The sequence below is a fragment of the Lissotriton vulgaris genome, chromosome 2_2 (assembly GCF_964263255.1).
Source record: "Lissotriton vulgaris chromosome 2_2, aLisVul1.2, whole genome shotgun sequence".
Lineage (NCBI taxonomy): Eukaryota > Metazoa > Chordata > Amphibia > Caudata > Salamandridae > Lissotriton > Lissotriton vulgaris.
This window is the reverse complement of record NC_141688.1, coordinates 334,513,453-334,530,156: the sequence shown is the minus strand read 5'-3', so window position 1 is coordinate 334,530,156 and position 16,704 is coordinate 334,513,453. Positions and strand designations below refer to the sequence as shown.

At 47.7% G+C, this 16,704-nt stretch overlaps 1 protein-coding gene across 7 annotated transcripts in view; it reads left to right on the top strand.

Moving 5' to 3' along the window:
* LOC147729429 (zinc finger protein 212-like) overlaps window positions 1-16,483 on the top strand; it is a 152,094-nt gene extending 135,611 nt beyond the window's left edge. For all 7 annotated transcript variants that reach the window (XM_086959761.1, XM_086959763.1, XM_086959762.1 and 4 more), the window contains one exon: window positions 14,988-16,483. In XM_086959761.1, coding sequence (XP_086815887.1) covers window positions 14,988-15,691 — 704 coding nt within the window. In that variant the 3' untranslated portion in view covers window positions 15,692-16,483. The remainder of the gene's footprint in view (window positions 1-14,987) is intronic.
* Window positions 16,484-16,704: the final 221 nt, after the last annotated feature.

The window sequence follows — 16,704 nt, the reverse complement described above, 5'->3', positions numbered from 1 at the left end:
CCATCTTGGAGCAACTGCACTTCGCTTCCAGCACGACTTCTGAGGTAACCTCGACGAAGTGCTTTGGGGATTGAGAAGCCCCAGCCCCGAGCAGCTCCTGCACCGAAGACCAGCCCTCCAGCATCCACGAGATCTGCGTGGGGCCCTTCTGCCTGCTTGCTGCTCGGTGCGTTGTCTGGTCACTTGCCGGCTGGCTAGTGGCCTCCTAGACGACGATCCACAACATCAACACCGTTGGTCTGGTTGCTCCAGACTGGCCCTTGCTTCCCTGCAAAGAAGAAGCACCCCAGACCCTCCTGGTCCGCACCAGACGTCTTTTCCACTCACCGCGTGGGTTGCCTTTGCCAAGGCCTGTTGACGCCGAATCTGGAACCAACACCGCCGACAGCGAGAGCCTGTGTGGGACAGCTCGTGCCTCCATCCTGGTCGTCGAAGACACCTCCTGGTCCACGTGGCTGCAGAGTCAAGCGTCCACTCTTCACCTGATCGCGACGACAGCATCTGGTTCCACTCCTGGTTCAACTCCAGTCACTGGCTAGTGACTTTGAACATTGTCCCCTCTGCTTTCAGGTCTTCAGCATCTCTGAGATCACACCGGGCATCTTCCTCCTGGTTGCCTGCAGCATCTTTTCTTTCAGGCTCCATAGACTTCAACGCAGAAACCCGACACAACTTCGCACCTATGCACCCACAGCCTGTGGGTGAGGTAAAGAGAGCATTTCGGTGCTCAAGGGTAGATTGACTCTCCTAGTGTCCAGTTCCACAGTCGTTTTAGTCCTAACTAGTCAGGATTGTCCGTACTCACCTTTTTCTTGAACTGTACTGTCCATAGACGTTGTTACGCATCTCGCGTGTGAGTTCACACTCTGCGCACGCGTCCCGTGGGCCTCCCGCCACTTACCTAAGGTTAGGGTAGTGTAGTCCCAGCGATCCTACAGCCTCTGGACAGCTCCATTCCTTCTATTGACTTCATTATACCACTTGTTTAGTATATGGTTTGTTGCACCCCTAGGGCAACATTGCTACTTGTGCAACTTAACGTATTTTTCTTAAGAGTCTTGTCATGTGTTTAGACCTCTGATCTCATAAAGAGTTCAGAGGTGTTTGTTAGTTAATAAACATCTTGTTTATTTTCATAACTACCTGTGTGGTGTCCTTTCATTTGGTATTCAAGGGGTTATATGTGGTAAAACAGCTGGCTTCACATGCCAAAAGAGTTTAGCCTAAGACTGCTTTGTCCATGCTACCATTAGGATAGCTGATCTATAAGGTTGACTTACAACCAATCACCATAAGGGTTGTTTGGACTGGTACAAGGTGATCACTAGAATTAGTGAGCATCATATATCAGGCCAACTTCTCACACATGGCTTCATGCATTTTCCTTGTTCCAAACGCCAGGCTGCACATCAGACCTCTGCAGCAGTCTCTGGAGGACCAGTGGTCCCAGTTTTCAAATCGTTGGGAGGACACTACCCAGGTCAGTACAGATCTCCATACGATGGTGGATGCAGCGAAGTCCTCTGGTCATGGGAGTCCCTTTTCAGGAGGACATGCCCAGACAATCACTGGTGACGGATGCGTCCCTTCAGGGATGGGGCGCTCATCTGGGATCGCTTCAAATTCAAGGAGTTTGGTCGGAGAAAGAAAGTCTGTATCACATAAACATGTTGGAACTCAGAGCTGTCCACCTAGCTCTCAAGGCTTTCTTTCCAGCAATCAAGACATCCTCCCTGCTTGTTCAAACGGACAATACAGCAACGATGTACTATCTGAACAAGCAGGGCGAAACGAGATCCAGACCTCTGTCGCTCGAAGCGCAAGCAATCTGGAAGTGGCTTCTGGCTCGGGCTATGAGCATATCGGCGGTCCATCTGCCAAGTGTCCTCAACATCCAAGCGGACGACCTAAGCAGACACTTCGCAGAAGCACACGACTGGGTCTTAAAAGAAGAACTAATAAAAGATGTCTTCCAGGCCTGGGGGACACCAGAAATCGATTTCTTTGCAGACGCCGAAAACGCAAAATGCAGCGTCTTCGCGTCCAGATTCCCACAACGAGGGTCCAAGGGGAATGTTCTATGGGTGGACTGGTCAGAGACATTACTCTACACTTTTCCACCGATTCCACTCATTCTCTTGGTGATCAAGAAACTGTACACGTCCAAGACAGACATGATCCTGGTGGCTCCGGATTGGCCACGCCAATGGAGGTACCCGGATCTCCTGTATCTGTCCAAAGTACCACGCAGGAGGCTACCTTGCTGTCCGGATCTACTGACCAGAGAGAACGGCAGACTGTTCCATCCCAACCTGCCATCGCTGACGCTAGCAGTATGGCTCCGGAGTTCGTCCGATATGGGCACTTAGGCCTCTCGCAGGACTGTATGCACATTTTGAGAGAGGCGAGGAGAGCTTCTACAAGAAAGTCGTATGCTTTCAAGTGGAAGCGGTTTTTCATGTGGTGTGTTGCTGAAGGTCATGACCCGATTTGAGATCAGGTACTGTTACCATACTTACTTTCTTTGGCCAAAGCAGGTTTACAGTATTCTTCTATAAAGGTCCATCTGGCAGCAATAACAGCTTATCGAAAGTCCCCTACTCAGGTTTCTTTCTTTCAAATGCCAGTGGTAAAGGATTTTCTGGAGGGTCTCAAGAAAGTTTACCCTCCGGTGAGGCCTCCCTCTCCATCTTGGGAGTTGAATGTGGTTTTGTCAAAATTGATGGGTCCCCCATTCGAACCTATTCATAAGGCGTCCCTTCAACATCTGTCGTGGAAGGTGGCCTTCTTAGTAACTATCACTTCTGCGATCAGGGTGAGCGAGATACAGGCTTTTTGTGCTACAGAACCTTATCTCGTTTTCCATGCGAATAGAGTGGTACTTCGCACTCATCCGAGATTCCTTCCTAAGGTGATCTCGGATTTTCACATTAACCAGTCAGTTACACTGCCTACGTTTTTTGCTAGTCTGAACACTCCAGCTGAGAAAGCGCTACACTCTTTGGACCTAAGAAGAGTGCTGAAATGTTATCTTGACAAGACCAAGAGTGATCGAAAGTCTGATCATTTGTTTGTGAACTATGGTCCTCTGAATACAGGCTTGTCTGCATCTAAGAGGTCCATTTCTAGATGGATTGTTTCATGCATTATGTTATCTTATCAGTTGGCACGGAAACATCTCCCGGGCAAGCCGAGAGCGCATTCCACTAGAGGAAAAGCTGCTACGATAGCAATGCTTAAAAATGTTCCTGTTCATGAAATTTGTAAGGCAGCTACGTGGCGTTCGGTCCATACCTTTGCACGCCACTACTGCCTTGATTCCGATACTCAGGCGGATGCTCAAGTTGGTCAAGCATCCCTGAGGAATTTATTTGGGTAATGTTTATTAGTATACTGTTTTAGAGAGACTGGTATTCGTCCGCAGGGTATGGGATGTGCTTGCTATTCTATTCAGTGCTTATGACTATTGATGAGTATCCCCTGGAAGAGAAGGATAAGTTACTTACCTGTAATCCTAGTTCTCTTCCAGGGGTATACTCATCAAAGTCATAAGCAACCCACCCTCCTCCCCGGGCGAATACCAGGACTATCTATTTTTCTATGTTACCCATGCTGTGATTACACTGTTATACGCCGTCCAAAAAGAACTGACCTAACTGTCACCTTTGGTGCATGATGGGAGCCTGGAGGCTCATGGAGTTCTTAAAGGCACGGCACCAAGTTTTTCAGTTGTTACTATGCAGCCTATCTAGGCTAAAGCTGCCTCTATGATCCTGCCTGTTTTTACTTTTGAAAATAAAGGTTGTGTGTTTCAAAGAAACCCAGGGCAGTGTTTCTTCTTTACATTATCATATAATGTATTATATATGTCTTTATTTAGCAAATGTGAAAGTGTTACATGCAATAATGGCAGTTTTTCTAGCCTAGTATGGTGTATTTCAGGCTGCATATTTATGTGTATATGCAATATCTATATATATATATATATATATATATATATATATATATATATATATATATATATATATATATTTATATATGTTTTTTTTTGTGTATTTATATATATATATATATATATATATATGTAGATATATGCATATTATTGGCTATTGCTCCGGGGTCCCGCACGTGGGCGGGACTATTCAGTGCTTATGACTTTGATGAGTATACCCCTGGAAGAGAATTAGGATTATAGGTAAGTAACTTATCCATCTTAGCCCTAGGAACTCAAGTCTCGAGGATTCTGTAGTTCCAAGCTCACACTGGCTGTCCAGCTTTCAGCTGGCGATGTGGGCACTTAGAGAGCACCATACTCCACATGTCACCAGTAGATGGTGTGGGCCCTTCTTAGTTGATCTATGATATCCCTGAGACCTCCGAGAGAACCGGACACTAGCCAACTGGTCCTTGGAAGCCCACTTCAGGGTGCCAAACGTCAGCAGGTCGTCAGCCCAGCCCGGACACTATTAAGGAAGGCAGGCAGTCCTTTTCACCGGCAGTTATCATCCATGTGCACAACAGAGTCTTCTGGCAGTTCTGCGTCCCCACAAGCGGATCTCTCCCCTTTGTAGGGTGGCACTGGGTAGTTATACCCTATTGGGCCTTTGAAGTTTGGGAAAGTTCAAAGGATGTTCCTTTGAACCACAGATGGGTCCCCTAAATTTCCGTCCTGTCTGCCATAAGGCCATGGAATGTGAATATTTATCTTTATGGGGTTGGGATCTGGACCCAGAGGCCAGGTCCCACAGTCTCTGTCCCCCCCATATATTCCGCCAAACTCGCAAATGGCAGAGGTAGACTATCTCAATTGCATGCCCAATAGTTTATGGCTGTCGCTGGGGAATGCCCAGATCCGCTTGCTTGGCCTCCAGTGATGACCGGCGCCAAACACTGTGGCACACAAAGAGTTTGATACATAGAAATGTCACTTTCCAAAAGAGGCATTTCCACTCGAGGTATGCCAAGCTCTCCGTTACCATTGGAACATGTTTGGCTTCGCGAATTAATTCATAAGAAGCATCAAGAGGTTCCGCCACTGCAATCAATTATTGCAGCTTGAAATACCCCTTCCACATGCCAACGTAAGGGAAGAGCCAGCCTCTTCGGTAGGGGAACCCTCACGGGTCTTCCTTACTACCTGGGCAGCGAACACCCATAGGTGCCTGCCCAGCCTTTCAGCATCCATCTGTGTGGGGTGAAAGGCCCCCTTTGAGTGTACTGTGTTCGATACAGACCAGCCGGAGTGCGCACGCATGGGCACTCTCACAGACCCGCTGTGGCAGGTCGGACATATGTTTAAATGTATAGTCCATGTAAGTGCACACACTGGCCTACAATAACAGGTTGGACATGTAGTTAAACCACACCAGTGTGTAAGTGTGCACCCAGGCTGCAATGGCAGCTCTGACCTACGTCTACAAACCTAGGCTGAGCAGTGTAATAATCCTTACCCCCACATCCACCCTCACTCAGCCGAGTAGGTGCTGAGTGTTTACACGCCTCAGAGGCTGCCAGAGATTCGAGCGGCCACCTTGGAGGGATTCAGGGTAGCGGGCTAGTGGTTGGGAAGCGACCTGCATCACTATAAAAAAGGGATTTCCTTGCACGGGCGCGAGACCAAGTCACTCCTGAGGCGGAAGCCGGGAGTTGAGTTGCTTTGTGCGTACTTGTACTTTTAACTTAACATTTATTTTGGCAATTTGCTATTTGTTTTAATAATCCTTACCCCCACATCCACCCTCGCTCAGCCGAGTATGTGCTGAGTGAGGGTCCACGCCAGGACGGGCCCAGGTGCCAGCACCCATGCACAATCCCCTACAGGGATATGGAGGCACAACAAGGAACAGCTTTTGGCTCTCAGGGGAAAAGGAAACGCCGTATGTGCGAATACCATATTACTCGATAAGGGACAAAGTTCTTGTTCCCTTTGCAAATATGACCTTTCTTCCTTTGAACACCCCATGTCATCTATTGGTACTACTATGGTATATTCCTTAGCATTACTTAATTGCCGCTCCCTCCCCAAACATGCAACTGAACTATGCATCTTACTAGAAGAAAGATGCCCGATGTTCTTTTCTTAACGGAAACCTGGACAAACGCCTCCTCGGATCCCGATGTTGTCAGGGCTCTACCCCCAAATTATGCCATCATGAGACAAGACCGAGATAAGGGTCAGGGCGGGGGAATTGCAATTATTTATAAAAATACCTACTGTTGTAGATCAACCTACTACACTATCTCTGATTGTGAGAGCATCTTGTTTTTCTATCAACTTTTCTTTCACATGTACCTTATCAGGGATTCTTTAATATCGTCCCCCAGGAGCACACGCTGGAGAAGTGTGGCTGTGGAGAAGTGTGGCTCAATGGTTAGAGCAGGCAGACCTTGATGCAGAGCTCTGGCCAGGGACCAGGGTTCGATTCCTGCCCCGGCGGGTCTCGGGCTCATTAATTCCCCTGACCGGATATTCTTGCCTCAGTGCCTATTCTGATCATGGGTCCCACGCTGCAACTCTGGGCAATAGCTTGCTTAGTCTCCACAACGGCCCCCACAACGCGAGGGATGCCTGGTTTGCACCATGGGGGTGCCCAGGAGTAGACACTTCACAGGGAAAGCCAGAAAGCGTTCCCTTGCTGTATTTGTACAAGCACCGGGAAACCCACTGTGGGTAGCTGTGCGCTATACAAGTACAAAAACATTTACATTTACATTTACACGCTAACTTCTGTAGTGATCTCCCTAATATTGCTATGAACCACGCAAGCGTTACCCCCAATTTCTCTATTTTGGGCGATTTTAACATCCATCTTGATGAACCCGACGCTCCTGCCTCTCAAAATCTCATCGCGGGTTTAGACGTGCTTCAACTGAAACAAATCGTCACTGGACCTACCCACAGAGCAGGTCACCTGCTTGACCATTTTTTCACTAACCTTGATAACATCAGCCTGAGGGAGTCCACTGTGGTTCTGGAGAACCGCAGCCTTAAGGCCCGGCGGCGCAGGGTACGCCTAAATCCCCGGAGTTCACCTGCCTTATCAAATATAGAGACACAGACTCTTCGTCTGGCGTAGAAGATGGTATTTATTAGCTGCAGCTAGTACTGTGGTCTTAGAAGTCGTCAATGCAACGAGGTTCAAAAGAGACTGCCACTTAACTCCGTGGCACACAGGTTTATATGCAGTACAACACAATGCAAAAAGGCAATTACACACGAGCATGAGCTATAGGCAAACGTTAGAGACAATGTTTTAAGACCAAGGCAACTCAAATTCCCGGTCCGGTTTGTCACTCGACCCCTTAGGTAAATTACAAATGAATCCACATTATTTGTTTTACAAGCAGAGAAAAACACAGCTGTGTCGTAGAAGGACAGTCGTGAAACAGGAGAATGCAGGAGACATGTAGCGAAGGACAGTAGATAAGATAACCTAAAGGAAACAATGGTGTGAACCAACATGTAGTCCGGACGGGGATTAATCAGTTCAGACAGGAATTAGTGTACTCGGCCAGACCCTGACACTCGCTAGTAAACATAAGCAGAGAAGCCACCTGACACGCAAAGGCAGAAACGAAAAACGAGTGAGGGCAACATAAAATGGCGGCGATCACAAAATGGAGGCTGAGTACAAACAAATTCGTAATTTTTAGAACCTCAGGCCCTCCTTTTGCCATTACTCAGGCAAAGACAAACTAACTCACGCTAATCTGAGTCAGAGTCGACACTGATGTTCATAACGTCTTCAAGTTGTTGCTGCACCATCATTCGAATATTCTCTGTCTTCTGAGTGGCAGATTGTGGAAAACATAAAGTTGCCAACAGGCCACAAACTGCAGGACCACATTGCACACATACACAACAAGAGAATATGACGGCTAAGATTGCTCCAAGGAACGTTAAGATCTTTCATCCCCAAGTTGACAATATTCCCAAAACCATCCCATAAAAGACCAATCTCCTTCGTCCTGATGAATCGACTCGGAGACCATGTGCAATTTAGAAATGGCTTGGTATACTGCCGGAGCGTCGTCTGGAATATAAATGCAGCAACTAGATCTGACCAATCTACAGACACCTCCTCGGTCTGCTAAGATCACATCTAATGCAATTCGATTTTGCAACGTCATGAGACGGTCAGCCTGAAGCTCTGCTGTAATGTTACCTATCGCACCTGCAGTAACATTAATAGTGTTCTCAACCACTCGAACCAGTTGCCTAATATGTCTGTGTAAGAACTGGGATCACCAGCTCTCCGGGGGGTAGGATGGCTCGAGCAGGAAGGCAGCCACCTGACAGGCAAAGGCAGAAATGACAAAAACATCGCGTTCGCCGAGCTGCCTGAGTGAGGGCAACATAAAATGGTGGCGATCACAAAATGAAGGCTGAGTACGAACGAATTCGTAATTTTCAGAACCTCAGTTCCGTGGTCAGATCATGCTCTCCTGTCCTTTTCTTGGTCCCCTCCCGAGCAGGTACCTCTGGCTATAAGAAGAAACAAACTGAGTCGTGTCTGGTCTAAGTTGCCATTGGAGGAATGGGCTATGAACCTTAGTCGTTCCGTTCCAGCTCTTAGCGCGAACCCTATAGTGGCAAACGCATCCTTTGATAATTGGCTGGAATCCTCTTTGGACCTTACTCTACCGAAATCAGAACTTTGTCACCGCATTGGTGCCAATAAAAAAGCTTGGTACACTCCGGAATTAAAAACTCTCAAGCAATCCTGTAAACAGTTAGAAAGGAAGTGGAGGAAGGACTTCTCAGAAGTCTGCAAAAGCAATTATAGATCAGCCCTTCGGACCTATAAAAATAAAATAAAAGCGACACAATCTAGTTACTACTTAGACAAGATTACCTCTGCCTCGAATTCCCCTAGAAATTAAAAAAATAAATTTAAATCACTGGTTTCTCCTGCAGGTCCTCTTATAGAACCATCTAATGCACAGAAACGCTGTGATGAGTTAGCAAACTTTTTTGCTGCTAAAGTTTCCAGCATTTACTCGCCGTTTCATCAGGTGGAACCTCCAATACCCCTCGCCCCTCCGGATGGATGGGTGAGACTGGAGGAATTTGTCCCCCTTGGCCTACACACTCACCAGCGACTATTGGGGAACCTTAAGTCCGGATCGCCGGCCGATGCCGCACCCCCCACCATTTTTAAGAAAGTCTCGGAAACTGTTTCCCCAGTTTTACGAGACGTAATTAACTGCTCCCTTGTAGCTGGGCTGGTACCTCCCCCCTGGAAACAGGCAAGAGTGAAGGCACTCCTAAAGAAACCCAATCTAGATCCGGAAGACTGGGCAAACTATCGTCCCATCTCTTTGTTACCTGGCATAGGTAAATTGGCCGAAAAGCATGTCCACTCCCTATTATCCCCATTTCTGGAAAATATTATTGTCTTACATCCCACCCAGATGGGTTTTAGATGTAAGCAAGGCACCGAGAGGGCCCTTATTGCCGTAGTCGAAGAAGTGAGGAAAATAGTGGATTCTGGAAGCTGCGCTGCTATTATTTTATTAGACCTAAGCGCTGCATTCGACACGGTCAATCACTCAATAATGTTGCAGAGGTTGACTGAGGTGGGGGTATCAGGGATGGCCTTTAATTGGCTTCCGTCCTTTCTCACGGACAGAACTTTTGCTGTCTTTGAGGATGAGGCAATTTCAAAGCAGATTCCCTTGCAGTACGTCGTCCCCCAGGGATCCTCATTAAGTCCTACCATGTTCAACATCTACATGAGGCCATTGGCTCAGATGGTTCTTCCCAGGGGGGTTCAGCTGGTCACCTACGCCGACGATACCCAGTTGGTAGTTTCCCTCTCTAGACATGACACCTCTGGCATTAGTAGAATAGAATAGAATAGATGTAAACTTGTAGAGCGCGATTTGCTGCCCGGAGGCGTCCAAGCGCTAGAGTAACCAGAACCTACCGGAGAACAGAGGAGGAAACTAATGGTTAATGGGGGGAATTAAACAAGTAAGTCTTTAATTGTTTACGAAACACAGTAAGGTTGGGATTGGCTCTGAGATGTAGTGGCAGAGTGTTCCAGGTTCTGGACGCATTGTAGGCGAACGTCCTTCCGCCTGATCTGGATCTTTTTATTCTTGGCGCCACTGCTAGAAAGGTCTGGCTGGAGCGAAGGCTTCTGTTGTAAATGTAGTGAGTAACTAAGTCACGGGCAATGCTGGGGCCTGTGTCCCAGAATGCTTGGTGGGCTATGCACATTGCCTTAAAAAGAACCCTCTGCCGAACCGGTAGCCAGTGAAGGCTAACCAGTCTGGCCCTCACTGATTGTCTACGAGGGATCTTGAGCAGTAAGCGCGCTGCGCTGTTCTGCACTATCTGCAGTCTGCGCAGGGTGTACTCTGGGGCACCGAGATAGAGCACATTGTTAAAATCGAGGCGTGAGTGTATAAGACCTTGTATGGCCACCTGTTTGGCTTCCATAGGAAGGAGGAGGAAGATTTTATTTAACATCCTCATGATGCCAAAACAGGTGGCCGATAGTTTTGTGGCTTGAACGTTGAAGGACAGAGATCTGTCCAGCCACAATCCAAGGCTCTTAATATTGTTTTTGGGGGCTGGGGGGACCCAGACACGGGGGCCACAGGGAGGGGGGGAGGCCAAGATCTGAGGGGCCTAGGAGCATCAGCTCCGGTTTGTCCCCATTCAACTTGAGGGATGATTAAGACATCCAAGTCTTCACCTCCTCTAGGCATTCTCTAAGCCCACCTGGCGCAGGCCGGTTTGCCTCCTGCGCCAGTGAGACCACCAGCTGCGTGCCGTCTGCATAGGAGATGATCTTAACCCCGAATGGGCGGACGACCTCGGCCAGTGGCCTCATATACAGGTTGAAGAGTGCGGGGCTCAGAGAAGAGCCCTGAGGAACTCCGCACATTAGAGGTCTGCTAGAGGAGACGGACTCACCCTCAAAGACTCTAAAGGATCTGTTCTCCAGAAAGGATTTAAACCATATCCAGGCTTTGTCCTTAATCCCGGCGCAGGACAGACGGTCCAGTAGGGTGTCGTGACTGACCGTGTCAAATGCCGCGCTTAGATCAAGGAGGATCACTGCCACTGATCCTCCTTGATCCAGGATTTTTCTAGCTTCCTCGGTGACCATGAGGAGAGCGGTCTCAGTCCCGTGTTTCGGTCTGAAGCCCGTCTGGGTGGGGTCTAGTACGTGATGATTTTCCAGGAAGTTCACTAGCTGTTGATTGATATGTTTTTCCAAGACCTTGCTCACCAATGAGAGCAGGGAGATGGGACGATAGTTACCCAAGTCAGACGGGTCTAAATTGGGTTTCTTGAGTAGCGACCTGCCTTAGTAAAGTCCTTGAATGTATGGATACATCGTTTTTGAAACGTAATGGCTCAAAGACCGAAATAATGATGCTGGGGCATATGGCCCCCCAACGATTTAGATCCTCGGTGGCCTAGTTGCCTTGGGCTGCCCCCCTCCCCAAGAAGCAAATTAAGAGTCTGGGTGTCTGGTTAGATCCCAACCTTAATTTCTTGGTATATGCGCGCAAGGTTGCGGCAACCTGCTATGGTCTTATGAGACTCCTAAGAAAGATCTTAAATCTCCTCCCTTTTGTAGCCAGGCGTTTGTTGGTCCAGTCACTTATTTTGTCACGTCTTGACTACACGAATGCAGTATATCTGGGTGCTCCTCAGGGAACTATTAACACCTTAGCTGCTATGGAACGTCCAGCTCCAGTGCTGAACGTTCCATTGCGCAGGTGCAGCTGGAACGTCCAACGGCCGACGGCAGTAGTGGTGCCGTCGGCCGTTGGACTGGGCGCAGCACTTATGAGGTTAAAGTCTTGCCGACAGTACAAAATTGTGCTGCTCGCTTGCTCATGGATGTGCCTAAACATAGTACGGCCAAATCTGCATTACATCAGTTGCACTGGCTCCCAGTGCAGCAAAGGATTTGGTTTAAGGCTATGTGCATTGTCCATAAGTCCATCTCTGACTCTGGACCTGCCTTGCTCCAAACTTTGTTCCAGCTCCATCATATCCCACGGACCCTCAGATCAAACCATATGAAGCTTCTGACAATCCCCAGGATTAAAAGGACGCGGATGGGTGGCCGTCGCTTCTCTCTTCACTCTGCTAAATTTTGGAACCAGCTCCCCGATGCTATCCGACTGGAACCAAATCACCTTACATTCAGGAAACTGCTTAAAACCTTTCTGTTTCCTTGAGCTGGAGGATTGACTGGGTACTTAATGCACTGGGAGGCCTAAGGGTAGCCATGCGCTATATAAATGTGTAATCATTCATTCATTCATTCAGTGTGTAGGTTATCAAAAACCCCATCTCAGTGAGCAGCATGCAGGTGACCAGACTCCCATCCCCCCTCCCATATCAGTGACTATTGTGTATGTTCCAGACACCCCATCTCAGTCAGCAGGGGTTCCATTTCAGTGAGCAGAATCCTCATGTCCGTAAGCATTGTGTAGGTGACAAGAAAACCAATCTCAGTGTGTAGGTGGCCAGAGACCCTGTCTCAGTTAGCAGTGTGTGGGTGACCAGAGACCTATCTCAGTGAGCGAAGACCCCGTCTCAGTGAGCACAGACCCCGTCCCGGTGAGCAGTGTGTGCTTGATCAGAGAGATCTCATCTCATTGAGCGCCTGTAGGTGGCCAGAGACCCCATCTCAGTGAGCAGTTTGTAGGAGGACAGAGACCCCAATCTCATTATGCAAGTGACCATAGAGACCCCATTTCAGTGAGCAGTGTGTATGTAGCCAGAGAGACCCCATTACAGTGAGCAGTGTGTAGGTACCCCATCTCAGTGAGCAGAGAGACCCCATCTCAGTGAGCAGTGTGTAGGTGAGTAGGGACCCCATCTCAGTGACCAGAGAGACCCCATCTCAGTGACCAGAGAGACCCCATCTCAGTGAGCAGTTTGTAGGTGCCCAGATATCTCATCGTAGTGAGCAGTGTGTGGCCCGAGACCCCATTTCAGTGAGCAGTGTGTATGTAGACAGAGACCCCACCTCATTGTGAAGGTGACTAGAGAGACCCCGTCTCAGGGAGCAGTGCGTAGGTGAACAGAGATGAAATATAGACTCATACCTTGACTGACAAGAGATTTTCCTCAAAGCTAGTAGTGTTTGCTCCGGCAGTGGTTAACATGTCTGTGATGCAAATCTAAACATTGATTGATCTGACCCTGGATTCATCTATGGCCCCTCCACACAGGTTGGCCCGTTGTTCATGGGGTGAATCTAACCTCCTGAATCCTACATCTGATAGGCGGGGGATCCTACAAGTGGGGAGTCCCTTCCTTTAGCACCTACCCCATCTCATGAGCTGGAATCAAAGAGGGGCCACCAGAAGTAGAGGCCTAAGCAGAGCAGAGTATCGACGAGATGTCCCCTGCAGTCAGCTTCTATGGTTCACATGTTTCTTTCCAGAACATCTAAATGCCAACAACTAACTACGGGTGACATGGAAATGCAGATTGGCACCATTACCACGTTCTTGTACAACCTTTATTAAAAACAAATGCTGCTGCAGCTCTTGTCCCACCTGCACCTGCTTGTTGGCCCCTGTTCACGATGAGCGGGAAGCAGAAGATATGCATGAGGTTTCCCAAGCAGCTTTGTTCGATGAGAGAATTCACAGATGATGCCCTGAAAGCGCTTATAGGAGTGTGCCCTGTCCCAGCAGACTCAGGCTTGTATCTTTAGATCCATCTGGGGTCCACCTGCTGTCTGATGTGTTGAAGGTGGCCTTGAAAATGTCTAAGAAGCCACATGTCCCGCTAGAGGTCAAAAAGCATCTTGACTACAACTCCACACCACCTATTCTTTGCTATGGCCATTCATGGTGGCTGCAGCGCCAAGCTTGAGCAAGCACCTGTGACATCTTCTGCACCATTGGACAAGGATGGCAGAGACCTTGATATGATTAGTAAAACGTGACTCAAATCCCACCCTTACCTATGCTGAATCTATCGTAGCAGGCTGCAACACAAGATACAGAGAGCTCATCCTGCTGCTGTGCTGTGTGGCACGCTGACCTTCAGTTTGGGTATGGAAGTGGGCGTGAGACTCCATTCTTGCTGTAATTGTTCCCTTCACTCCGCAAGGAATGTAGCAGAACGTTCTGGGAAAGTTCTCGAGTTAGAAGCAGCTTAGAAAATGGAATCCAGGGTGAAGCGGTGGGCTGACATAAGAGTCTGTTGCTATTGTTCCTCCAACCCTGGGGAGAGCGAGACAGAGTTGAAGAAGAGACAGCGTGCACACCCTGCTTTGCTCATATGGTCGGCGCTCATCCTTCCTGGACTTTCATCTGATGAGGAGTGTGTTTTCAGTCGCATGAAACTCAGAAGGCAACAACTGTGCTAAATATTGACAGAGATCAGGTTTATTCACATTGCCTGTGTTTGCACTGGTCTCAGGTTCAAAGTCCCAGTAACCCAAATAGTCTCAAGCAGCGGCATCTGCTCCTCGATGCATGCCCATCCATTTCAGACCAAGATTAGGGATGTGAAAGTACTACATTTATGTTACAGATGCAGCTTTGCATTTTATTTTTGTGCCTGTTTTCATTACTTTGTGTGGCAGGTTGGTGCAGTCTGAAGTGGAGTGTGGTGTTTGTCCTACATGCCCTGTGGGCTAGTAAAGGTGGATCCCGGGACCCTCTTCTGTCTGGGCGAGGAGTGATGTGCGAGAACTGGGGTCAAGAGAGGGCACAGTTTCTAGTGCACTTGGACCAAGATTACAAAAATGTATGTATTGGTGTGTAGAATATGTTTTGGTCTCACCACGCTGTCCCGGGAGTCTGGAGGAAGGGAGACCACGTGCTACAATTAATTCAGCAGGATTTGCGCTCCACTCCTAGTGTATGTCCAACTGAATGATGACAGCCTGCTCTTCTCCATGACACTGAACCTTGATCACATGTGAACATGTTATTCTGTACTGTCCCATGTGTATGCTGATTATATTCATTTACTTCCATTGCAACAGATCATCCAGGCATGCACCGAGAGAAAAACATGGGTCATTCATTGCACTCCAAAGCGAAATCCACATGGTGCAAGTCCGCAACAAAGAAGCTTAAAGCCAATGTTGTCCAAAGAACTTATGAGGGAAGCATTTCTATGAGCCAGATGTGGCCAGGAGGTGATCATGAAGTCAGAGGACAAAAAACTCCACAGTGGCAAAGTGTGTGTGAACAGCTGTCGTGTACCAATAAATCTCAGATGACACCAAGTGTACGCAGCTTAGAAGCATACAGTACACCTGAGAGTACACTAGAAAATGTCAGCATCATCCCATTAAACCCTTTACAAAGCTTCATGCCACTCTCAGGACCTGAACGTGAGCAAAGACTAAAGAGAAACAGCCAGATTGGGCTTCAGCGACCAATCAAAGGAAAAGGAAGATATATGTGTACTGAGTGTGGTAAAAGCTTTACTCTGATGCCAAATCTGATCAGACATGAAAGAATTCACACGGGGGAGAGGCCCTATCACTGCACCATATGTGGGAAAAGCTTTAATCAAAAAGAAGTGCTTCATAGGCACCAGAAGATGCATACAGGCGAGAGACCGTATGAGTGTAATGAGTGTGGAAAATGCTTCAAACGAAAGGACCACCTCCTCGGACACCAGAAGAGACATGCAAAGATGCAGCAAGACGCTGAAACAATTCTTTTGGAAATTGTGTGAATGCATCAAACGCCAGTTTAAGGTGAATTCTGGTCTCGCAAACTAAAGATGTCGCCACACATAACATTGAGTGTTCCAAAGCCAATATGCAACAGGGTAACTGCTGTACACGTTTGGATGCCAGAAAGCAAAATCTGAACACAAAGCTGTGGCCACAGACTGTTTAGTTCCATGTGACATGAGCCCTTCACATACAGACATGCAAGGATGACCATGTGTGAGAAAAAGACAGACTATGTACGAGTTTTTGGAAGCACAAGGAATAAGAAGCAGACATTAACATTGACCTACTGCAGTGGTCTTTGCCACATTACATGTGATCTTGCACAATCCAGGTACTAAGATTACAACCCGCTCTTGATTTCAAGATAGTTTGACAAATTTTCCTGATTCGTGGAAGAGCTTGACTCCAACATGCTGCGAGTAAAAAAAGACTCGCAATGGAGACATGAACCCACAGACGGGCCCTCACCAGCACCTGGAGCCAGACCGCGTACTAACACCAGAGCCAGAAACCCTACTAGCACCTGGAGGCAGAACACTTCCATGCACCATGTGATGGGACCCTTAGCAGCACTGTGTGTAAGTACCTCACAACTGCAAAATAAATTAAAGCTGCAAGTGTGGGGCTCGTAGACTGCTTTCAAATTGAGATATGAAAATTGAGTATCCAAGCAAGCAAAGGTTCATAATGAAGTGACCACTTTAGAGAAGCGATTGTCCAGCTGCATCGAAGGACACAACTACAGATGTTTAATCTTTAATAAAAGATCCTTCGCTGAAGTACCTGTACTAACATGTGGAATGTCTCCTGCTTGATTTACAGTATTAATTCCTGCTATTACCATGAAAAGAGATGTAGTGGCCATTAGGCGCTGAGGGTGTTTCCAACAAGAAAATCACAACAGGAATAGCTGAATGTAGATTTAAAGTAGTGTAAGAAATTGGGGGACTATTTTAGGGGAAACCCTACTGAAGTAGCAACCACAGTTCTGTGTTGGGGTGAAGTAAAA